The sequence below is a fragment of the Peromyscus maniculatus genome, chromosome 21 (assembly GCF_049852395.1).
Source record: "Peromyscus maniculatus bairdii isolate BWxNUB_F1_BW_parent chromosome 21, HU_Pman_BW_mat_3.1, whole genome shotgun sequence".
In the NCBI taxonomy this organism is placed as follows: domain Eukaryota; kingdom Metazoa; phylum Chordata; class Mammalia; order Rodentia; family Cricetidae; genus Peromyscus; species Peromyscus maniculatus.
Genome location: NC_134872.1, coordinates 25767586 through 25791860, shown reverse-complemented (window position 1 = coordinate 25791860; position 24275 = coordinate 25767586). Strand labels below are relative to the sequence as shown.

The following is a 24275-nucleotide window of genomic DNA, read 5'->3' as shown; positions in this document are numbered from 1 at the left end:
GCCCCGCCCCCCGCGCGGTGGGTGGAGCGTTAGCGTGTAACGGCTCCCCGCCGAGCGGGCGGGCGGACCGGGCGTTGTCGTCGAGGCTGCCTGGGGTCGGCTGGGTGGGCTGGGTGGGCGACGATCGGACGGGCGGGCGGGCGATCGGGCGGGCGGGCAGCACGGACGTCCGGCCCTGAAGCCTTGACGGCTTCAGTTTCGTGCTCACGCTCCTCAGAGGAAACAAAACCCACCCGCGAAAGGAATGTGTCCAGAGTCCGTCCGTCCGTCCGTCGGTCCGCGCCGGCAGGACTAGCACATCGCCCCGCATCCCAGATGGGCAAACCACCCAGTCTTCAGCTATAAAGTTTCTCAGAGGTGGAAGGGGACTGCTCCCGTGAAAGAGAAGGAATAGAAAACAAACAAACAAACAAACAAAAAAACACCCCAAGGAGCCTAAGATAAGGAAAGCAAACCCAATGTGTCTGACAGATTAGTTGTGATAAATCGATTTAATTCTGCTGATCAGGATTAGCACCCTCTTGAGTTACAAACTTACACAAAAGGTATCAGTACCGGCGAATGGACTTGCTCTTTGTGTGTTCACAAAGACGGGGTTCAATCCCCAGAACCTCACAGGCCAGGCAAGCCTGCTACTTGAACGACAGTGAAACCTTTTTAGTCATTTGATGATATCTTCCTTCATCTGGTCAGCTGTTCCATTCCTGAGGGGCGCTAAGACACAACACTGAGATAGACGTAGGCGCAGGGGAGTTCCTGCCAACCACTTGTGACCTGAGCCCCAAACACAAAACGGCTAATGGAGACGTGCCCTGGGTTTGGGGGTCAGACATGAATAACTGGAATCACAATATTAACGCTGTGATAGCTTCCGGACTTCTGTGTGATTCAAGATCGGCCCCAAGTCAGTGACCGTTTAGCTGTAGTTATGTGGATTCAGTTCTATGAACACCAGGTGTGTCCAAGGATTGATGGTCGAAAAATGCTTTTTCCGAAGGTTAGGTAACCAGATATGGGTCTCTTCGTCTGAATCTATAAATCTAAAAAGTTTTTCTAAGTCTGTCCGGTCGCCTCACACCCACACCCAGTCCTACAGCGGCAGTCATTGTGCCCTACAACAGAGTGTGATATGCAGAGAAGCACAGGGTAGGGTGAAGAATGTCGCACGAAAAATGGGGATAAAGGGAACAGATGCTGCTGTCTTGTAGTTGAAGGTCACACAGATGAAGTAAAATTTTAGCTCCTTGGGATCCTATTTTTGGTATTTGTTCTCATGCCAAAACTTCTCATGGCGAGCCTGAAAAGACTAAACCTATTCTGTACTCCCTCCTTAAGTGACTTCTTCCAAAATGACCTTCTGAAGGGACACTAGCCCACTCGAGCACGTGGCTCTGGCAGGCCTTGCTCTTCTCCCCCATCCCCTCTGCCTTGCTATAAACCGTTAGATCACATTCCTACAGCTAGCCACCAAGGTCCATTCCCTTATTTGGCCACTTCCTCCTCCTGAGGCCGACGACCAAGGTCCAGCTATCAAAGTATTGAAATTCAGTAATCAAAAGCCTCTTTTGGCTCACCTAATTGACATGCCCAATCAAAATTAAACATCTCATCCTAACACAGGGGCTTCCCCCTTTACCTTTATAAACTACCATTTGCCTATGGGCCACATCTGTCTCCTCTATCCAGAAGCAGTCCTTCTTCCCTTGGGGACAAATACCCCTGCCCCCTTTTCCTTGTCCCCTGTCTCCTCTACCACCGCATCCCAGCCCCTTCTACCACAGACCTCCCCTTTTCCTCCTCTCAAAAATGACACCGACAAGGTCACTTGCTGCTGTTTTCTGCCTGAGTCAGAAAGCAGCCACTTTAACTTTTCTTCCCTGCTTAATAAAGGATCTCTCTGTGAAAACAGATGTTTGGGTGTGGTTTGCGCCTAACCTGGGGTCCCAGTGGGTGCCCCTGCTCCTTTCACCTTCTGTGACAACAAATGCTTCCTCATTGCCTGAACCAGTTCTGATCACTATCTAGCCAGGTAGAAAAGGAGAGTATAAACCTTGACCCGAGTAACTTTCCCAAGGAGTGGAGGGATTCAGTAACCATTTGCTTAGCTTAATCCATTAGGAAACCTGGGAACGGGATCTATAACTTTAATATTCAATAAAGGGTTTGGAGACAGGGAGGGCTCAGTGGTTAAGAGCACTGACTGCTCTTCCAGAGGACCAGGATTCAATTCCACGTGGCAGTTCACAACTGTAACTCCAGTTCCAGGGGATTCCATATCCTCACACAGATGTGCAGACAAAACACCAAAGCACATAAAATAAAAAAATTTTTAAAAACGCCTCAATAAATTTATGTCTGCTTGTGAGATTTGGAACCAATAGGGAATTAAAACAGTACTTTTCTCATTGCTATGACAAAACACCTCAGGGGGACATCGGGAAGGGTTTCACTTTGGCCCATAGTTCAAGGGTACAGTCCATTATGGCAGGGGAGTCGTGGTAAGAGGCAGATGAAGCAGCTGGTCACGTTCCATCCATAAGACAAAGAGAGATGACGGTACTCACCAACTTTTTATGCGGTCTGGCAGTGGGCATGGGTCTACCCGCTTCAATTAATCAAACTCTCTTATAGACATGCCCACAGGGTTTTCTCTAAGATGATTCTAGATCTGGTCAAGTTGACCATCAATATAAACCATCATGGACATGGATTCAAAATATAATTGTCAGATTCATGGCATCAAGTGATCATCCTGCTCCAGCCTCCCCTGTACCTGGAACTACAGGCATGGACCTCGGTGCCTAGTTCCAAACATAACTATCAGAAAAGCTTTCTAGTCCAAATATTTTTATTTAATTTATTAGTTTTAGATGTGTTTTACCAAGTACTACTGGATGATCTGGAACTTGCTATGTGAACCAAGCTGGCCTCGAACTCAGAGATCTGCCTGCTTCTGCCACCCCAGTACTGGATTAAAGAAAAGCATGTGCCACAATGCCTGGCTTCAGATTTTTTGCATTTTGTGTGTAGAAGTTCTCTTTCCACAATGTGCGTCCTGAGGATCAAACTCAGATTTTCAGGCTCAGTGGTGGAAACCTTTACCAGTGGAACCATCTTGCTGATCCTATTTTCCAAACATCCTAAAAGAGTTATTGATGCACCCTGAAGACATAAATGCTGTGTTCTTCTGGCTATTCTCTATCAAGTGTTCTACAAAAATCCCCTTGCCTTTTAGCCTTAGCTTATTAAACTGTGTGACTTGTAAGGTACTAGGCTGGAGAGGTGGCTCAGAGGTTAAGAGCACTGGCTGCTCTTCCAGAGATCCTGAGTTCAGTTCCCAGCAACCATATGGTGGCTCACAACCATCTGTAATGAGATCTGGTGCCCTCTTCTGGCGTGCAGGCATACATGCAGGCAGAACACTGGCCATTTCCAAAATTGTTAATTTTTTTTTAGCCTATAATAGAAAGCAGAAGGCAAAGAGTTATCAAACTACATCTAGCACTTTGAAGGTGAATGAGAAACTTTTCTAACAGGAGGAAATAAAACATTTCAGGTGGTGATATGGAAATTAGGGGGCAGTGGGGACAAGATTGTTGAAAGTGCTAAGGAGAAATGGGAGTAGAGAATGAGAGGCAAGAGGCCATCTGACCTGAGCCAACTTACCTTTAAAAACAGCCAAGTAAGGACAATGCAGGAAACTGGATGGGCAAATCAACATCACTGTGGAGGTGAGGTACAGGGGTGCTCACACTTAAATGAGATGTTACTGCTGCTTTGGCTATTTGAGACAGGGTCTCAAGTTACCCAGGCTGGCCTTGAACTCACTATGTAGCTGAAGAAGTTTGCCTTAACCCCCTATCTGCGTGCCTCTTGCCTTCTCTGCTGGAATTAAAGGTGTGTGTGTGCCACCATGACCAGCTCCACCATTAGTAAATAGTTTTGTGAGTTAAAAAAAAAAAAAAAGGAGGGAAATGCATTTTTAATTATATGTATATATGTGTATCGGTATATGTATATAAGGACCTGGGCAGGCCAGAAGAGGCCACTAGATCCCCTGGAAACCACACTACAGTCCTCTCTGCACAAGCCATACAGGTTTTTAATCACTGAGCTTTTTTTCTCTCCAGCCCCGTTTTGCCTGTGTTTTGAGTTGGGCTGTAGGAACGAGGGTGAGTTACCCCAGAAGAGGGCGCCATCACCCAAGAACTGTGTGGAAACTGCTGAGAAGCCAGTAAGGCTTCAGGAAAAGAGGGGCTGTGTGAGAGGCTGAAGTCTGTCCAGGGCACCCCATTCTTGTTTTATTTATAGCGTTCTAACCCCTGGTAGGCCACAGCTTCTTTCCTGTTTTCTCAAGTAGCCGTAGCTGCAGAGAAGGTTCTCAAAATGCAGCCGCAGGCTCTTCCAATGCTTTCCATAACAGAGCTGACATTTTTCCAATATCATGTTTGCTAAATTAAATTCAACAGTAGGTCCATGATCGAAGAACACACACACACACGCATTTAGTTTTAACAGCACACCAACATGGGAATCTATTCCTGAGCTGGTGTGATTTCAACTACTATCAGTAAATTTGACAAAAAAAAAAAAAAAAAAAAAGTGCGGGCGGGGGTGGGGGAGGACGGGGGACAGGATGGGACCGGGCAGCAGGGGGGCAGGTGTGTGTGTGTGGGGGCAATTGGAGAAATGGCTTAGCTGTTAAGAGTACTTGTTCTTGCCAAGTGGTGGTGGTGGTGGTGGTGCGCACGTCTTTAATCCCAGCACTCGGGAGGCAGAGGCAAGCAATCTCCGTTGAGTTCAAGGCCAGCCTGGTCTACAGAGTGAGCTTCAGGAGAGCCAAGGCTGTTACACAGCGAAATCCTGTCTCAACAAAACAAACAAACAAAAGAGTATGTCTTCTTGCAAAAATCCAGGGATCAGTTCCCAGCACTCACATGTGGACCCACAGCTTTCTGTGACTCCAGTCCCAACGGATGCCCCCGTCTCACCTCTAAGAATGCCAGACATGTATGTGGTAAGCACATAATTGTGTGCAAAAGGCTCATACACATAAATCTAAAAAGTTTTTGAATATGTGCGTGCGTGCGTGCGTGCGTGCGTGCGTGCGTGCGTGCATTCATGTGATGGAAGTCTGTGTGCACATGGAGACGACAACTCTGTGGAGTACCCAGTGGCCCATTCAGAGAGTCCTAAAAACAGGTCATAAGGTCTGCATAAGTGAGACAGTTGTGTAGCTTGATCTGCTTATGGGGCCCCCTGGCAGTAGGATCAGGATCCAACCCTGGTGCATGAACTGGCCTTTTGGAGCCCACTACCTATGGTGAGACACCTTGCACACACAGCTTTGAGGCAGGGGGAGGGGCTTGGACCTGCCTCATCTGAATGTACCAGGCTCTGCTGTCTCCCCATGGGAGGCTTTACCTTGTTGGAGGAGGGAATAGGGGGCGGGTTGGGGGGTAGGGGAGAAGGTTGAGGGGCGGGGAGGAGGGAAGAGAGGGGATCTATGGTTGGTATGTAAAATGAATAAAAAATTTCTTAATAAAATAACAGGTCATAAGTTTGCAATCATTAATAAAAACAATAGCATATATAAATAATAAAACTGATTGTGGTTAGCATTAAGCGTAGAGGGCAGAGGACAACTTTCAAGAGTTCGTTCTTTCCTCCTGCCTTGAGTCCTGGGGACTGAACTCAGGTTGTTGGACTTAGGAGCCTTAACCCACCGAGCTTTCGATGGACCTTTCTTGATTTTTAAAACTGTGTTTTACTATAAAAGTAATAAAAGAGAATAACACAAAACAAGCGAGACATTTGTCATTGTATTTACCAGTGTCTGTTGGTGTGGTCAGGGGACAATGGTTGGGAGTCGGTTCCCTCCTTCCACCATGTAGATCCCAGGAAGTGAACTCAGGCTTGGCAGCAAGCACCTTTACCCAATGAGCCAGTTCACCCGCCCATTGCTTGCGATACTATAAACCACTTAATGTCAAAAATCACAGCTTTTTCAACATCTGGCTTCAACTCCACCATCTTACCTCCCCAAAGCAAAGGATGTCAATGAAGTCAACGTCAACACTTAAAAGAAATTCTGGGAGTTGGGGGTGGTTTAATCCTTTGACCCTTGATGAAATTCAAACTTGGTGACAGACTTGATGCATTTAACAATTTTTCAACTGAATTTCCTTGATGTACTACACAATGATATCTCAATAAGGGTGAGTTTGGGATGGTAATTACATGAGAGTCTACTTTTCAAGTCCCTCTCATCTATCACAGGGTACCATCCAGATCCGTTGACAATAGAAAAAGAAAACTTCTAATATATTTATTATTTTGTATAAATCTACATAGTGTGTGTCAATGGCATTCAAGAAGACATTTCTTGCTGGGCGGTGGTGGCGCACTCCTTTAATCCCAGCACTCGGGAGGCAGAGCCAGGCGAATCTTTGTGAGTTCGAGTCCAGCCTGGTCTACAAAGTGAGATCCAGGACAGGCTCCAAAGTTACACAGAGAAACCCTGTCTCAAAAAATAAACAAACAAAACAAAAGACATTTCTTCCAACAGTGACATTTGTCATCAGTACCACTAAGAAAAATGGAGAGCTGAAGCTGGGCAGTGGTGGCGCACGCCTTTAATCCCAGCGCTCGGGAGGCAGAGGAAGGCAGATCTCTGTGAGTTTGAGGCCAGCCTGGGCTACAGAGTGAGTTCCAGGAAAGGTGCCAAAGGTACACAGAGAAACCCTGTCTCAAAAAAAGAAAAAAACAAAAAAGAGAGAGAGCTGAGGTGTAATTGCAGCACCAGTGTGAAGGTCCACAGCCAAAGCTTAGGAGAAACCTTGACACTTCTATAATTTTTCCCACCTTCCTTCCTTTTGAGGCAGAACCTTATGTAACCCAGGCTGGCCTCAAACTTGGCATGGCAAAGGATGACCTTGAACTTCTAGGCCTCCTGTTTCCACTTCTCAAGTGCTAAGACCGGCATGAGCTGCCACACCCACTTCACGCAATGCTGGGGCTTGAACCCAGGACCTCCTGCATGCTAGGCAAGCACTCTACCATTTGAAATATATCCGTACCTCCCTCAGAATTTCTTTCCGTTTTCCAATTCCTTAATTTACTTGGCTGTACAAGCTGATTTTAGAAATATCCCCCCCCCCAGGTATATTACATCTGATATACTCTCTATACATGGATTAACAAACTCACCATCAGTAAATTATTTTGTTGCTCTTCAATATGCTACTATATAACCAGCTCTTACCACAGAATCTGAGTTTCAGTTTTTCAAAAAATGTTTAAGGAAAAAAATCTCTCCATCCGTTTCCAACAGGCTCTTCAACACAGCCCTTGATACACATCCAATTCGGCAGCACATTTTATGTAGAATGCCTTTTAAATCTTTGAAAACCTGGCAAGTTCTCTGCAAATTAAACAGAATGCCTTACTACTATCGACAACAAAAATTAGACGTCTGCCCACTTTTCACTTGGAGGAATTTTTTTTTGGGGGGGGTCTTATTTTAGTTTGTTCTTTTTGGAATGGAGATGACATCATTAGTAAACATGGCTGAGAAAATTGACAGGGTAGGAGGGTGAGCACAGTGGAGGGAGGACCTCCAGAGCACAGGCCGTGACTGGGATGTATTTGACTCCACAGCCATCAGGGATGAGTGGCTTCTCAGCCACCCGTCTTCAGATTCATCTGAATTTAACTTGGTGAAGCCTTCTTTGAGATATGGTGGATGGGGGGGGGGGAAAGGGGGGGACCGAAGCTGCAGGACCTCAGTCACCTGTCCCTTATTCGGCAGCTTGATTGGAATGAACAGGATGACCTGGCCAACGTGAGCTCAGGCAGTTGCGCTCCGTGGCTTCCCGAAAGTACATGGCATACAGCGTAACCTGTCTGGACCCTGGTCTGGGGACAACGTGAGACCAGAAGCATGACTATTCGCCGGAAAACTGTCTCAAATGTCCCTTAAAGCAACACATCCAAGCAACGGGCTGCAGCATTTCCAGGATGGCTGCTGTTTGAAGTCACAACACCACACAGGTCTCCATGCTGCAGGGAGGAGCCTGGAGTGCAAGGAGGAAGCACAAGCCTAGGACACGGGAATCTTAGACATCCTTAGTCCCTTTGGAGTCATTTGATTACCTACTGGCAGATTGACAGGAAAATGACAAGAAAAATTCTTCTAGAAAATGGGCAACACATTGTATCGATTCTTTCTGATAATCCTTTCATTTCCAAGTATCTGTGCAGCCCTTAAAGGCCATGTTTGTTTTCTGGGTTTGGTGTGAAACCCCGCTTAACCTGAGAGTTCCATATTCCTCTGGCTGATGAGAAAGACTACTGGGTAATAAGTCAGCATTGTATGTATTATGGAGAAACTGATTGAGGAAAATTAATGACATTTAGTTAGAAAATGACCAACAATTTCATGTTTCCTTTATTGAAAACTGCAACAGATTTCTAGTAAAAGGCACTGAAAACTGCTTTAAAAATGGTAAAAAGGAAGAAAGTAATTAGAACACAGTATGGTGGGGTTAATAATAGCATGTATGCTCAGCTTCACAGGATCCTTGCAGATCCAATTTTTTAAAGAGTTCGCCAAAGTCAGTTAAAATTTTTATCCTGACATGGTAATTTATGCCTGTAATCCCAGCACTCCAGAGGCTAAGGCAGGGGGATTACCCGTTGAGATCCAGGCCAGTGTCAACTACATTGTAAAACCTCATCCCGAAGTTAGACGTTTATGACTGGGGTCAGTTGGAGCAAAGAGCTGGATGTTTGGTGGCCCTTCTTCATGTCCTCGCCGTTCCGCAGAAAAGCCTGTCTTCTTTTAACTCCATTCCAAACAGCTGAATTATTAGACGCCAGGCTCTGTGTCCTGAAGATATCAAAAGGGACAGGATTACAGTCTTCCCAAGAGAGCCGGAATGCCACTCAAGGCACTGGAATTTCATTTTGTTAGTTTGAAGCCACACTAGCACTTCATACTCATCTAAGGCAACCTTTCAAAAACCTAGCCCCTTTTCCACATGTGAAAAGCTCCACAATCGCACCCCGAATATTTGCCAGGTGCTTTCAAAGAAGTTTGTGTTTTCTGATCATCGGTTCCCAAACCTAGTCTCAAGTATCCAGCCTAGTACATGCCAGCCAGAATCGGTATCCATATCTTGTATAGTACCCTTTTTTTGGGAAGTCACAGAAAGGGAGAGTCAACTCTTCCTTTTCACAGTGATAATGTCCTCGTCCTGGGAACTAGGAGCCATGTTCTTACTGGCCACATTTGTCTTGCTCCGCCGGCACATTTGTGGTGTGTACCCTACTGCCAAGACGCACTGCAGCTGCACCAGTCATTTGCTGGTGGTTTTGTTTTGTGGTGCTAGGGTTGACCTCAGGGCCTCGCGCATGCTAGGCCAGCACTCTACTCTGGAGTATCTATCTCCCTAGCTCGCCCGTCACCCTGAATCCCACACGTGAAGAATCTGTGCGTGTTCTTCAGTTCAGCCTGTCTGTGTTAATTTTGTTTGTAGTTCTCTTCAAATAAGGTACCAACTATGTCTTGGCCATCTGGCCTTGATCCTAAGAACCACAGCATAGAGCCGATGTTCAAATGCTGTTTTCCTTTTCCTTCTTAATATCTGTAATTATAAGCCTCTCAAGAAAACCATAGTGTAATCAATTTTAAAAAATAAGCTTGAGAATGGAGAAATGGCTCTCTAGCAGAGGACCTGAAGTCAATTCCAAGCACCCATAACATGATGGCAGCTCACAAATACTATAACTTCAGCTCCAGGAGGCCTCTGGTCTCTGAGGGCACCCGTGCTCATGTGCCTATACCCACACAGACATACACCTAATACACATAATTAAAAATTACAAATATACCAAACAAGAAGTTGGGCCGGCAAGATGGCTAAGCAATTAAAACTGTATGCCACGCAGGCCTAATGATCTGAGTTTAATATCCGAAATCCACATAAAAAAGGCTCTCAGCCAGGCGGCGGTGGTGGTGCCCACCTTTAATCCCAGCACTCGGGAGGCAGAGGCGGGTGGAGGTCAGCCTGGTCTAAAAGTGACTTGCAGCACAGCCGGGCTACAGAGAAACCCTGTCTCGAATCCCACCCTCCCCATCCCCCGCTGCCATGGCTCTCGGCTGTAATGCCAACCGTCGTCCTAGGGTGCGAAGGGAAGTGGGGACAGAAGAATTGGTCAGGAGCTTGTGAAAACAGTGCGGGGACAGAAAAGAGAGACCCTGCCTCAAAGTGGAAGGAGAGAACTCGATCCCCAAGTCCTCTTATTTCCACATGAACACTGTCTATGTACACAGATGAACAGACACATACAAACATATCACGCAAAATAATTTAAAAATTAACTTCTTTATGGGATTGGCTAGATCAGTGGTTCTGAACCTTTCTAATGCTGCACCCTTTCAATACAGTTCCTCATGTTGTGGTGACCCCCAACCATAAAATGATTTTCATTGCTACTTCATAACTGTCATTTTGCTCCTGTTATGAATCCTAATGTAAATATCTGTGTTTTCCGATGGTCTTTTGCCCCTGTGAAAGGGTCATTTGCTCTCCAAAGTGGTCTCTGCCCACATGTTGGGAACTGATGAGACAGATGTTCCCTGTAAAAAGTACTGTCTCCAGCTGGGGGGTGGTGGGATGTACCTTTAATCCCAGCACTTGGGAGGTAGAAGCAGGCAGATTTCCCAAGTTTGAGGCCAGCCTGGTCTACAGAGTGAGTTCCAGGACAGTCATGGCTACACAGAGAAACCCTGTCTCAAAAACAGCAGCATAAAACAAAATACAAAAACAGACAAAAAACACTGGCTGCCCTTGCAGAGGACCTGAGTTTTGTTCCCAGCACCCACATGACAGCTCACAACCATCTGTAACTGAAGGGGATCTGATGTTCTCTTCTGGCCTTCGTGGGCACCAAGCACACATGTGGTGAACAGACATACATGCAGGCAAAGCACCCACACATATAACTTTTTCCTTAATTAAAGAAGAGGAAACTAAGCTGGGTGGTGGTAGCACACACCTTTGGTTCCAGCACTCGGGAGGCAGAGACAGGTGGATCTCTGTGAGTTTGAGGCCAGCCTGGTCTACAGAGTGAGTTCAAGGACAGCCAAAGCTGTTACACAGAGAAACCCTGTCTTGAAAAAAAATTCAAAAAGAAAAAAAGAAACTAGAAAAAAAATTTTTAAATAAAAATAGCCAGGTGTGGTGGCTCACACCTTTAATCCCAACATGAAGGGCAGAGGCAGGTGGACCTCTGAGATTAAGGCCAGCCTGGTCTACAGAGTGAGTTCCAGAACAGACTGAGTTACATAGTGAGACCCTGTCTCCAAAAAAAAAAAAAAGTAAAATAAATAAAAATAAAAAGCTGTGAGATAGCCAGGTGCCAGGTACTCATGCTTGGAAATCTGGGCCCTGAGGGAGCTGTGTGTGCTGTCTGTCATGTTGCTGTGAGAAAACAAACTTTCACAGAAAGCTTACTGGATCAGAGTTCAAGGGCACACACAGTCCATCAAGGGCACGAAGTCATCATGGCAGGAAGAAGGGCTCAAGGCAGCTGGAGAGGCTGCACCCACAGTCAGGAAGGAGTACACAACTCACTTCCTCCTTCTTATTCAGTCCAGGAGCCTGGCCCATGGGACGGTGCTGCCCACAGTTGAGAATTAACCTAATCTAGATAATCCCCCACAAGCTTGTCTCCTAGGTGATAATGCTACCATCATACTCTGAGCTACATTAAAGGATCTTGGGAAGACTTTCTCAAAAAGCTAAACAGCACCCCACCCAAAACCAAACCCAAACAGAACAACAAAGACTTGGGAGGGCAATGCAGGAAGGTCACAGGTTGGAAGCCACTCTGGTCAACATAATAAGACCTTGTCTCAAGAACAAAAAGCGGGGCTGGCGAACCGGCTCAAGGGTTAGGAGCTCCCGACAAAGTTCTGTTCCCAGAACCCTCGTTGGGTGGCTCTATTGCCTGTGACTCCAACTCCAGGGGATCCAAAGCCGCCTTACGGCATCCAAAAGGGACCTGCACACACATGTACATACATTACACATATGCACACATATATATGAATAAAAATTTAAAAAATATGACAAAACAAAACAAACCCCCAAGATAGCCGTGAATATATCAATTGCAAGCTATCCTTGATAAGCTGGGTGGGAAAGGACACATGGCTGTGAACGACTTCCTGTTAAAAGATTCACTTCCGTCTGTGGGTGAGTGTTTGTCTGCATGTGCGTTTGCACTCCAAAGGAAGGCATCAGATCCCATGGGGATATAATCATAGATGTGAGTCACCATGTGGGTGCTGGGAATTGAACCTGGGTCTTCTGGAAGAACAGCCAGTACTCTTAACCACTGTACCATTTCTCCAGCCCCCAGTATTTTTGCTAAAATGCTTGTATTTGTGCTGAGTGTGGTGGTGCACGCCTTTAATCCCAGTACTCAGGAGGCAGTACTTGTCTCTTGAGTCTGAGGCCAGCCTGGTCTACAGAGCAAGTTCCAGAACAGTCAGGGCTACACAGAGAAACTCTGTCTCAAAAATGCAAAGAAAAAAAAATAGTAGGATCATTACAAAATTTTACAAAGACTTTGGGGAGGATGGTCAGATGGCTCAGTGGGTAGACACCTGCTGCAGATACCGATAACCTGAGTTCTATCCCCAGGACCCATCTATTCCCAGTGGAAGAACAGCAACTCTTTCTGACCTCCATAACCTGTTGTAGCATGTGCACATGTGCACACAAGTGTATACACACACACACAATGTTATTTAAAACTGTTTGATACTTAGTTAATACTGAGTTTTAATACTTAGTGTGTATGTGTGTGTTGGGGTAGGGGGTTGAACCCAGACTGGCTTTGAACTTGCTCTGTAGCCCAGGATGACCTTGAACTCCTGCTTCACTCTCGCATGCTGGGATGAGAGCTATGCCCGCACAGCCCCTCTATGCAACGCTAGAATCAAACCCAGGGCTTCGTGCATGTCCTGCTGGCACTCCACCGGCTGGGCTACGACTCCAAACACTTCTTAAGTATCTTGTGAGTCCGCATTCCGTTTATCACACACAATTACTATTTAAACAAGTTGAGTGAGAAGTGGCTACATCCTTTACTTTTTTTTTAAACATCTCCTTTTTTTCAGATTTATGTTTGTTTGTTTGTTTATATATATTATATATCAATGCTCTATTTGCATGTACACCTTTATGCCAGAAGAGAGCATCAGATCCCACTATAGATGGTTGTGAACAACCATATGGTTGCTGGGAATTGAACTCAAGACCTCTGGAAGAGAAGCCAGTGTTCTTAACTGCTGAGCCATCTCTCCAGCCCCCCACAAACTTTACTTAACACAAATAGATCCAGGAATAGACGAGAAGATCTCCAACTCTAAGTTCTGAAAGTGCTTTGTTTTTAGCAGTTCCTTTCTACTTTTAGAAACAATTCCTAGTAAAATTTGGTTCCCACTAAAAAGTAACTCTATTGAGTCAGTTTCCTTTAATTTTGTGACCCCTGTAGGTCAACCACTCTCTAGGCCAGGCTCCACTGGCAAGAGTAGTTGGAATACTAACTTGATGGGGGGGGGGAAGGAAGAAAACTGAAGTTGGGTGGGTTGAGGGGAGAGGGTACATGTGGGAGGAACTGGAGGTGGGAGAATGAATATGACCAATGTATTGTATGAGGCTGGAGAGAAGGCTCAGCGGTTAAGAGCACTGGCTGCTCCTGCAGAGCACCTGAATTCCTTTCCCAGCACCCACATGGTGGCTCACAACCATCCATAACTCCAGTTCCAGAGGATCTGATGCCCTTTTCGGATCCCAGTGGGCACCAGGCTTGCACGAGATGCACACACAAATATACAAGCAGGCAAAACACTGACACACATAAAAATAAAATAAACCCTTAAAATATGTATTGTCTAAAATTCTAAAGATATTAGTTTTTAAAAGTGAACTCTGGCCAGATGATGGTGGCGTAAACCCTTAATCCCAGCACTAGGGAGGCAGAGGCAGATGGATTTCTAAGTTCGAGGCCAGCTTGGTCTACAGAGCTAGTTCCAGGACAGCCAGGGCTGTTACACAGAGAAACCTTGTCTCGAAAAACAAAAACAAAGACAAAAACAAAGCCGGGCTGTAGCGGCTCATGCCTTTAATCCCAGCACTCCGGGAGGCAGAGCGAGGTGGATCTCTGAGTTCGAGGCCAGTCTGGACTACAGAGTGAGTTCTAGGACAGGCTCTGAAGCTACCCTGTCTCAAAGAAAAAAAAAAAAAAAAAAAAAAAGTGGACTCTGTCCTACCATATGCAACCTCATCGTAACTTGATACAGTTTACTCCCTCAAGGGTGTTGACATTGTTCCATGGGTTTGTTCAGGAGTCTCTCACTAGGCAGCTCCACGTGCCCTGACTCTATGAACTCCAGCAGGAGGAGCTAACGTAGCACCCACATGCATCCTTACCTTGGGGAATCGATCCCGCTGTCTCCTGTCACGCTGTAGCTCTCTGTCCTTTCCAGGCGACTATGCTGTCGCTGGGACTCCTGAGCCAACGCCGGCACATGGGAGGGGTCGAAAAGTCGTGATTCGTCTGCGAAATGTTTTTCCATTTCCTGATTTGCCAGGCTCCGTCTCCAGCTAGTTGAATTCTTTCCTGCGTCACCAGGAGAATCTCGCAGGATCTCAGCCCCACAACTGGTTTTCCTCGCAGTAGAGAATTCAAGTGAACTTCCCCCAGCTGCTGCTGAGGCCTGGACGCAGGCAGCCGTGGGCTCTCCTTCGTAGTGGAAACCAAATATAGTCCCTGAATATAGGCCAGGGTTGTCTGTGAGATCAGGGTTTGGACCTTCCCCTGAATTTGCAGACGACCCAGTGGCCTTGTACCCGTGTTTCCTTTCAAGCGCCAGGGGCTCAAACCTATCAGTTTTGCTGTTACATCCTGTCAGAAGTCTCCCAGTCACCATTGGCCTTCCCTGCCATTGCTTCGGCCTGCCTCCCCCTGCAAAGGAATACTGAGTGTGTCCGGGCAGTGTGTGACAGGAGTCATGATCAGTCTCAGAGAAGTCGTCATCCTCTAGATACAGTGAACTGCAGGCCCCGTCATCCACCCCGGCCTCACTCTGGGTCACGGCTGCCTCGCCCTGCTCACTGTCGGAGGGCCCCTCATTTTCCACATTCTCAGTCTCTGCCTCTGGGACAAATGTCTTCCTAGAGAGATCTTGGGAATCACCTTGTCTTTCGTGTGTCCTCAAATGGTTTGCTCCAACTGGGCAATCTAAGAGGCCCAGGTTCTGGAACTGGTGTACCGTCTTATTCACTGATGTACACACACAGGGTACTGGGTCTAAAGAGGGGGGACTTTGTGAGGGCAAGACCTGATGCATTTCTTTGGTCCCCAAGAACATGTCACAGTCGGAATAACTTTTCCTCAAGATCTTGTTTTTTTCATTATGCACATCACCTCTCAACACACTTTCCCTGAAAGAACAGCCCCGAGGGTGGCTTGGCAAAACATTACCCGGAGGGTAATTTCCTGGGCCACCTCTGACGTCCCTGACAGGATGGCCTGGAGCCTTCATCGAAAGCACGGTTTCTGCTTCCAGTTTATCGTGGCATTGATCCAAATATGGCTTCTGGCCTCCACCATCAAAGACTCCCAAAGGACGTGAAGACCTTGCCCTCTGGAAAGGCTTTTCTTCTGGCCCGACGGGACCGGGTTTCAGATCATGGCTCTTCTGCACATTGTGCCCTTTGGATACTGGGGGCCCTCTGAGATACATGCCCTGGAAAGGATTGCTGATCTGCTTCTTGTAAATCAAGTGGGGACCTTGCACAGCTGGCACCCCACCACGTAACTGCTGCATTTCTTCACTGCGGCTTTTCATTCTGGGAGCAGGCTGGGCTGCGGGGACCTTGGGGTGCTTTTCAGACAGTCCAATGCTTCCTGGCTCCAGCTCACTCCCCTGGCTCCACGCTTGGTGTCTACCCCTGTGAGAACAGCCCCGCCGCCGGTGAGGCTTGGCAAAGCGGCCCTGCCTTTTCCGAATTCCTTCTTTAGAAGAATACTGACGCCTGGTGGTCAGCGCATCCGTGGAAGTGCCCTGACTATTGTATTTCTTCTGTTCTTCATATTTTTGCATTAGGACCGTGTGTTTGATTAAGTTGTCAACGGTCAGCACAGGGTTAATGCTCCTGATTATCGCATGTTCCACATCTCGCGGGATGTTGTTGGAGCTTTCTTCATCCCGGACAGGCCACTCTTCGGGTGGGAACTGTGCAGAGAAACTGCAGTACTCTGTTCTGGGCTTCTCTCGTCTAGATAAGCTTCGCCACAAGAAACCAAAACCAAATTTTTTGCCTTTGTCTTTGGTGTCTGGTAACGGTTTGGGGCTCACGCAGACGTGGGCGTCTTCAGATGCTGCAGCTACCTGGTTCTTAGACAAAGGTGTGGGTTCCTCAAGACCGTCCTGGTTTTTCCTAGACACTTCTGCCCCAGTCAGTGGGTCCTTAGAGTCCTGCACGCTTGTATCAAGGAAACACTGACATGATGGACAGTGGGAAACAGGAGCCTCGTTTTCCTGGGCCAGCTCCGCACAGCAATCCACACTCACCAGATAGGTCACAGAAGTGGGCATTGGGCACCCTTCTTCTGGCAGGAGGGCTCTCTGATTTTCCTGCATGGGTGTATTTGTGATGAAGTAAGTGTTTGGTGTAACTATGAAGTAGCCCTCTCCCGTGTGGTAAATCTTCCTCCCTTGAATTAGAGTCCCTAGTGTGCTGTAGAGAATGTCTGGGGAAGGAACCGCAATACCTAAAAAACAAAAAAGAGTTCTGAAATTAGAAATTCAGAATGGACACAAACCTGGAGCTGATTGTATATATTACATGCAATTAAAATGCTAGCTGGCCAGACGGCTCAGTGGATAATGGTGCTTGTATTCAGACCTGACACCCTGAGTTTGGCCCTCGGTCCCACAGAGAGGCAGGACAGAGGACAACTCCCACACGTGGACTGTGACCCATCCATGCCGGCGCTCACATACACACACTCATTTAAAATTAGAACTGAGCCTAGTGACTCGGATCTGTAATCCCCGCGCTCAGGAGGCTGACATAGGAGAATGACTGCAATTTCAAGGCCACCCTGAGCTAGATATCGAGAACTAGGCCAGTCTGAGTTACAGTGAGACCCTATCTCAAACAAAACAAAACGACCCAAAGAATAATATGTGGAGCTAAACTACAAAACATTATACAAGTTGGTCCCCATACAGACATATGGCAAGGTTAATGGTTAAGTACAAAAACCAAAAATCTGAATATCACTGGATATAAATCAACTTAAAATTTGAAAACTCAGTAGGAAAGCAACTGCCTAGCAGGTATGAAGCCCTGGGTTCGAACCCAGCACTGAAAAAAACAAAACAAAACAAAACAAAAAAAAAAAAAAAAAAACCAAAAACTACATACACCTTGAGAAAGCCTCGTGATGAACAAACATGGAAATTAAAAAGTCTCATAAGCACTATATGAAGAATGTACAGAATGATTCCACTTATGTCATAAAGAATAAAATGTACATTAAAATGCAGTCTGTGGAGGCATAACTAAGAACTACAATTCTATCAGTTCCATTTCTGGAAAATAGACATGGGAAAAATTGAGGGAAAAGTTCCTCGCTACAGAAGCTGATTAACACTAATTTACGTATGAAAAAAAATCCAGAAAGTAAAAGAAATATCTTGATGAAATGTTGAAGTTGGGCTGGTTGAGACCGCTCAGCAGACACCTGCTGTGAGCCCAAGGACCTGGGTTCAATCCCTGGGACCCACAGGGTGAAAAGCGAGTCTGACTCTTCCTGCAAGTCGTCCTCTGACATGTACCGTGGCATGCATGTGACACGCACACACAAATGTTAATGTAGGGCTATTCTTGACAGTTTTTCGGGTTTTTTTTCTATACTAGTGATGGAGATCAGGGCTTTGCGCAGGCTAGGCAAACATTCCATCAGTGAACTATATCCCTATCCCTCTTTTTACTTTTATTTTGAGACAGGGCCTTACTAAGCTGCCTAGGCTGGCCTTGAACTTTCAATCCTGCTTCAGTCTAGCAAATAGCTGAGACTGCATGCCTTTGCCACTGAGCTGGGTAACTCAGTGTTGTGACAAAAGATTCTAAAAAGGGGGGAAAAGGACACCATGATCGTTACTTACATGTTAGGATTGTTCATAAATAGAAACCAAACACATTTGAATGAATTCAAGTGGTAAACACTGGTTACCTGGGTAATGTTTCTTCAAGTGCTCCAAGAGTGATTCCTGTGTTACAGCCACCTGAGCGGCGTTCATATCGGCTATAACGCAGCAAAGGACTTCAGCCAAGGGTACGAACCGACACTGGGCTATGGGACTCATTTGCACTGGGAAGACATCACCTGAATTGAAGGTCAAAAACAGTGTAGGTGGTAAATCTGCTATGAATCATTTGGAACTAGTGAACAGAGAACAGTCTAAGTCTGACTGGATGATGGGCCCAGACTCTGCTAACATGGCATGTGCGATGGTAGAAACCACAGAAGACAAAGGTTTGCATCACGGTCCCTCAGTGACGAGCTGTCGCAGAGGTCAGACATGCTATCCAGCAGTTCACATTTTTAAAAGCATACTTCCATATCGGTTGGGCAGCCGTGGTAGGAAGTACAGCATCATTTGCAGCACATGGGTAGATAAACCATGTCTGTTGCTATAGTTACAGACTGGGTATCAGCCAGCCAATGACCGATTTGTTGTATGGAGTTTGGTGCACCAAAGATAACCATTGATGGTAAATAGATTGGGGATGGAACTCAATCTGTAAAGGGCTTGCCTAGCATGCAAAAGACCCTGGGTTCACCCTTAATATGGCATACAGAGCCTGGTGGCACAGGCCTATAATCCTAGCACTTGAGACATGGAGGGTGGAGAATCAGAAGTTCAAGGTCACCCTTGGATACATAGTCAATCTGAGGCCAGCTTGGGCTACTTGAGACTCAGTTTCAAAAGCGCAAGTGGACATAGCTCAGCGGTAGGGCACTTGCCTAGCATGTTCATCTCCTTAGGGTAGGCCTTAGGTTCATCTTGAGGCACCTCACACATACTAAAATAAATTAATCTTCTACTGCCTACAATCCCCACAAGTCGGGAACAGAGGCAGAAGGATCAAGGTCATCTCTGGCTACATAGTGAGTTTAAGATTAGGGTTGGCTACATGAGGCCTTTTCTAAGGAAAAATAATGAAGACAACAGAAACAAAACTACTACTAGCTAGAAGTGACTTCCTCTTTAAAATCCACGTGCCTTTGTACGAAACATGCTAGAGAGAACATTCTGTTTTACTCTCCTCTAAGTATCGTGTGTGTCCACTCTTTTGACACTACGACACCAAGTTCTCATCTGCAAGTTTCTCATGCTCAGGACCCCCACAGTGAGTTACAACAACAACAAAAACTCATGATATTTTCAGTGAGTTTCCGACTTTGTGCTGGGGCCACATTCACAGCCTCTCCACCCCCCACCCCCGCCCTCAGCCCACTAGACAAAGCCAGGAGAGTTTCCAGGGGCGCATTCCCTTCACAGCTGTTGCTAAGATACCTGCTGCAGGTGCATAAACCAAGCTTTCTGTGCGCAGGAAAGTGAAGTGAACCCGAACCTGGGAACTTTGGTGACAGATGCTGGGATTGCTTCCAAGCTCCAGCAACGGTCTGCTTCTCTTACTATTGCATCCTTTGGGTTTCTGCGATGCAAAGTGCAGATGATCCCCCTCGCAGATGCAATCAGATCTCACAGGTCCAGAAATGCTCCCACTGAAGAGGAACTAAGCAGCACCTTTAAGAACAGGCCTGCTTGGGACCTTTCACCCCAGAGCTTGTCCAAGCATTGGGTTAAAGAGAGAGTGTAGGCAAGAGAGGGCTCACCACCAGGTTCTTTCTGTTTACACAGTCTGGTATTCCTGGGTGCTTCAGAAATGGAAAAAGGGGTTAGGCTGAAAGACAAATATCATCAAAGTAGAAAATGGGCATTTGTGTCTGATACATTTTCTACAATCCATAGGTAGAGAGATAGATGCTAGGTAGGTAGACAGACAGACAGACAGACAGATGACAGACTGGAAAGTTTTTTTTTTTAATTTTAAGATTTATTATGCAGTGTTCTGCCTGCATGCCAGAAGGGGGCACCAGACTTCAACTACAGAAGGTTATAAGCCACCATGTGGTTGCTGGGAATGGAACTCAGGACCTCTGGAAGAAGCAGTCAGTGCTCTTAACCTCTGAGCCGTCTCTCCAGCTCTCTTAAAAATGCTTTTAAAGACAGGGTCTCAACTATGTAACACTGGCTGGCCTGGAACTCACTATGTAAACCAGGCTTTCCTAGAATTCATTCAAGGTGTACATGCCACTGTGATCACTTTTTTTTTTTTTTTAATCCATTGTGTTGCAAAGGAATTTGGTTGGGTTATTTATTTGCTTTTACTTTTCATGTTATAATGAAAGCAAAGAACAAGTTTTAAAATAATCACACCTCGCAGCTCACACTGAGGGGAAATGAAGAGCGTGCACTCCACATGCGCCCCGATGGGTGCCAGCCAGTGACAGAGTCAGCTCCTCACTTGAGGAAGGCAGATCCTTTGAGCTGGCAACCTTCAGATGGTGACTAGACGCCAGGTGGTGGTGGCAGCGGCGGCGGCGCACGCCTTTAATCCCAGCACTCGGGAGGCAGAGGCAGGCGGATCTCTGTGAGTTTGAGGCCAGCCTGGTCTACAGAGTGAGTTCCAGGACAGCCAGGGCTACACAGAGAAACCCTGTCTCAAAACAAAACCAACCAGCAAAAATGGTGACTAGAATCAGCTGCTGGCGGATGGCTTCAGACGAGTGGTTTTCACCTGTGGGTTGAGACCCCTTGGGGGAGTCAAACGACCTTTCATAGGGGTCGCATATCAGATATCCTGCGTATCAGATATTTACATTATGATTCTTAACAGGAGCAAAATTACAGTTATGAAGTAGCAACAAAATAATTTTATGGTTGGGAGTCACCACAACATGAGGAACTGTATGAAAGGGTCAAAGCACTAGGAAAGTTGAGAACCACTGCTTTAGACTAAGGCAGTCAGTCTTTGCCTCCGGGTGCCTAACGCCTTAGAAAGCCCAGGCCTGTTGTGTGGGGGGCCGGTTGTGTGGGGGTACGACTTGTTCTTGTGGGTGACAGCAGCTTAACAACCCAGCACAAAGAGCTGGCGTGGTGGCACTTGTTACTCTCGCAAAAGACCAGGGCTCAGTTCCCAGCACTCACATGGTGGCTCACAAACCACCTGTAACTCCAGTTCCAGGGGGTCCAACGCCTTTTGACTTCTGTGGGCTCCAGGCACTCACAGGTTGCACATGCATATACATGCAGGGAAAACATTTATATATATAAAATAATCTCAAAAAAATCTAAACAAAAAACAATCCAGTGCAAGATCTCACCGAAGAGGAAAAGCAGAGGTTCTTCTTGGGAGGACATAAAGCCCCGACCCCATAAACCTCAGCTGGAAGCAAGCCATCAGGAAAATTCGGGAACTAATGCAGTCCTCATCAACATTCCCATGAGCTCATCACAAAAGTAATATTTAAAGAGCCTGGAATGTGGGGGCTGGAGAGATGGCTCAGTGGTCAACAACACTGGCTGCTCTTCTGAGGTTCAACTCCCAATACCCACAAGGAGGCTCACAACCATGTGTAGCTCCAGCTCCAGGGGATCAGACTTCTTCTTGTGGCCTCTGTAGGCAGACGTCACATACGAGGTGAGGCAAAGTACTCATACACATAACATTAAAATGTAAGAATTCTTAATTCATATGAAAGCACAAAAGGAGAATTCAGGTAACCAAGGCAATCCTAGGCACAAAAGCAATGTTGAGCCACGTGTGGTCATGCATGGTTGGTTGCTTGTAATCTACTTGGGAGGCTGAGGCAGGGGGATATGAAGTTTGAATCCAGGCTGGGCTCTAAAGCAAATTCCAGCCCAGGTCAGTGTTGGTGCTGTATCTTAAAAACAAAACAAAAACTAATCTCCAGTGAAAGGAGACAAAGTGAAAGTGTATGGGGGCGGGGGTGAGCAGGGATGAGGGCAGAGAGATGGGGAGAGAAGGGATATGGGGAGGGTCAGCCATAAGGAAACTGAATACTTAGTAAGCAAATTAGAAAACAAGGCTAGGAGCTGAGCGTGGCGGCACACGCCTTTAATCTCAGCACTGGGGAGGCTGGGGCAGGCAGATCTCCGAGTTCAAGGCCAGCATGGGCTACAGAGTGAGTTCCAGGCCAGCCAGGGCTGTTACACAGAGGAACCCTGTCTCGGAAAAAAAAAAAAATCAAAACCAAACAAACAAAACCAAATGAAACAAAACTAAGGGCTGGAGAGCTGGCTCTGCAGTGAAGAGTGTTTGCTGCTCTTCAGGAGGACACAGCTGGGTTCAGTTCCCAGCACCCACATCGTGGTTCACAATTTTCTATAACTCCAGCTCCAAGGGATCCAACACACTTTTTTAGCCTCCCAGAGCATAATTAAATGCACATAATCCACATACAACACACACACAGATATGCATGATTAAAATAATTTTTAAAAATTAACTCAAGGGGCTGGAGAAATGGCTTAGCAATTTAGAAGAGTACTTGCTGCTGTTCCAGAGGACCCAGGTTCGATTCCCAGTACCCACATGGAGGCTCACAACCATCTGTTATTCCAGTCCCAGGGGTTCTGGCATATACGTGGTATACATATATACATGCAAGCAAAACCCTCATACATATGAAATAAGTACATCTTTTTTTTTTTTTTTTTTTTTTGGTTTTTCGAGACAGGGTTTCTCTGTGTAGCTTTGCGCCTTTCCTGGGACTCACTTGGTAGTCCAGGCTGGCCTCGAACTCACAGAGATCCGCCTGCCTCTGCCTCCCGAGTGCTGGGATTAAAGGCGTGCGCCACCACCGCCCGGCTGAAATAAGTACATCTTAAAAAGGTTTTTCATTAACTCAAAATGAGTCAAAGACCTGAAGAGAAAACCCACACTTGCGCTGTTGTGCCTGCCTCCCTCCGGAGTGCTGGGACTTCACAAGTGAGCCACCAGTGCCCAACTTGTTATGTTTTCATCTGGAGTATTCAACTTGGCTTTTGAGGCTCACGAGACTGTGCTAGCAAATAGAAGAGGGAGTTCCTGAGAACCACTCACATCCCACCATTTTTGTTTCATGGCATTAAACTCTGTATCACACTAATGCTAATATTTCGTGTTTGAAAACACAAACCTCCCTCGAGAACATTTAGACCCTCCACAGGTGTGCTCATGGACGACAGACACGGTGCTGGGCGATCCGCCAGGAGCCCATGCATAATTGACCTTCAGATGGTTTAACTGAGCCACTGGACCTCAGCTAATTACCCGGATTCGGGAAATCGGAGCCCATCTCTTTGGGGCCTGGTATTGAATCCCACGGTGGGAAAGGCTTCTTCCGAGTGCATTAGAGATGACAGCCAAGAGCAGACAAAGCAGCCTGCAGACACACTGGGCTTTAATAAAAGAGGATGTTTGGCTCAGAGTAACCCAAGAAGAGCCCCGGACTTCAAGCTGCCCTTTTATCTGCCACATCTTTTCTTTTTTTTTTTTTTAACCTTAAAATTAATCCTGACCTGGTTTTAAAAAGAAAGCAAGCAAGCCAAACCAGCCTTTTGTAACAACATGCTCCTCCTCGGAGATAACGGCGGGTGCACAGAGCTCGGTGGCTTTAAATGATTTGGTCTGCTGTGTTATAACTTCAAATAGGTTCAGGGGGAAAAAAATCAATCAGAATGGAAATAAGATGAAGAAAGGTTACAGTTCCACAGAGCCAAGCCCTCTCTCCGTCTCCCTTTCAGCTGAATGAAAGAAAAAAAAAAATACCACACCTTCCTCTACATCTACAACCAAATAGTGCCAGGATTTGGGAGCTGCCTATCATCTAAGGCAGCTGGGTGTCTGTCGTGAAGGGGAAATTCTTTCTCCAGACATTAGATACGGATATGGGGGCACTTTGCCTTTGTGGGTGCACCTTGCCTGGTATGCCCAACAGCACAGAAAACAGGCCATGATGGTGCAAACCCATGATCCCAGCATCAGGGGTTCAAGGTCATCCTTTGCTACATAGCAAGTTCCAGGAAAGCCTGGGATACATGAGACTAA

At 46.4% G+C, this 24275-nt stretch overlaps 1 protein-coding gene and 1 pseudogene across 2 annotated transcripts in view; both read right to left on the bottom strand.

The window, feature by feature from the left end:
• Positions 1–7959: 7959 nt before the first annotated feature.
• On the bottom strand, positions 7960–8067 carry LOC121824940 (small nucleolar RNA SNORA70; annotated as a pseudogene).
• A 364-nt stretch (positions 8068–8431) lies between these two features.
• Positions 8432–24275, bottom strand: part of Stox1 (storkhead box 1) — a 59450-nt gene continuing 43606 nt past the window's right edge. The window contains exons 2-4 of one of the 2 annotated variants that reach the window (XM_076557145.1): positions 18325–18477; positions 14508–16854; positions 8432–8890 (exon numbers count right to left, since the gene is read on the bottom strand). In XM_076557145.1, coding sequence (XP_076413260.1) covers positions 8746–8890; positions 14508–16854; positions 18325–18477 — 2645 coding nt within the window. In that variant the 3' untranslated portion in view covers positions 8432–8745. The remainder of the gene's footprint in view (positions 8891–14507; positions 16855–18324; positions 18478–24275) is intronic. The other variant, XM_076557146.1, reaches the window with a different exon arrangement.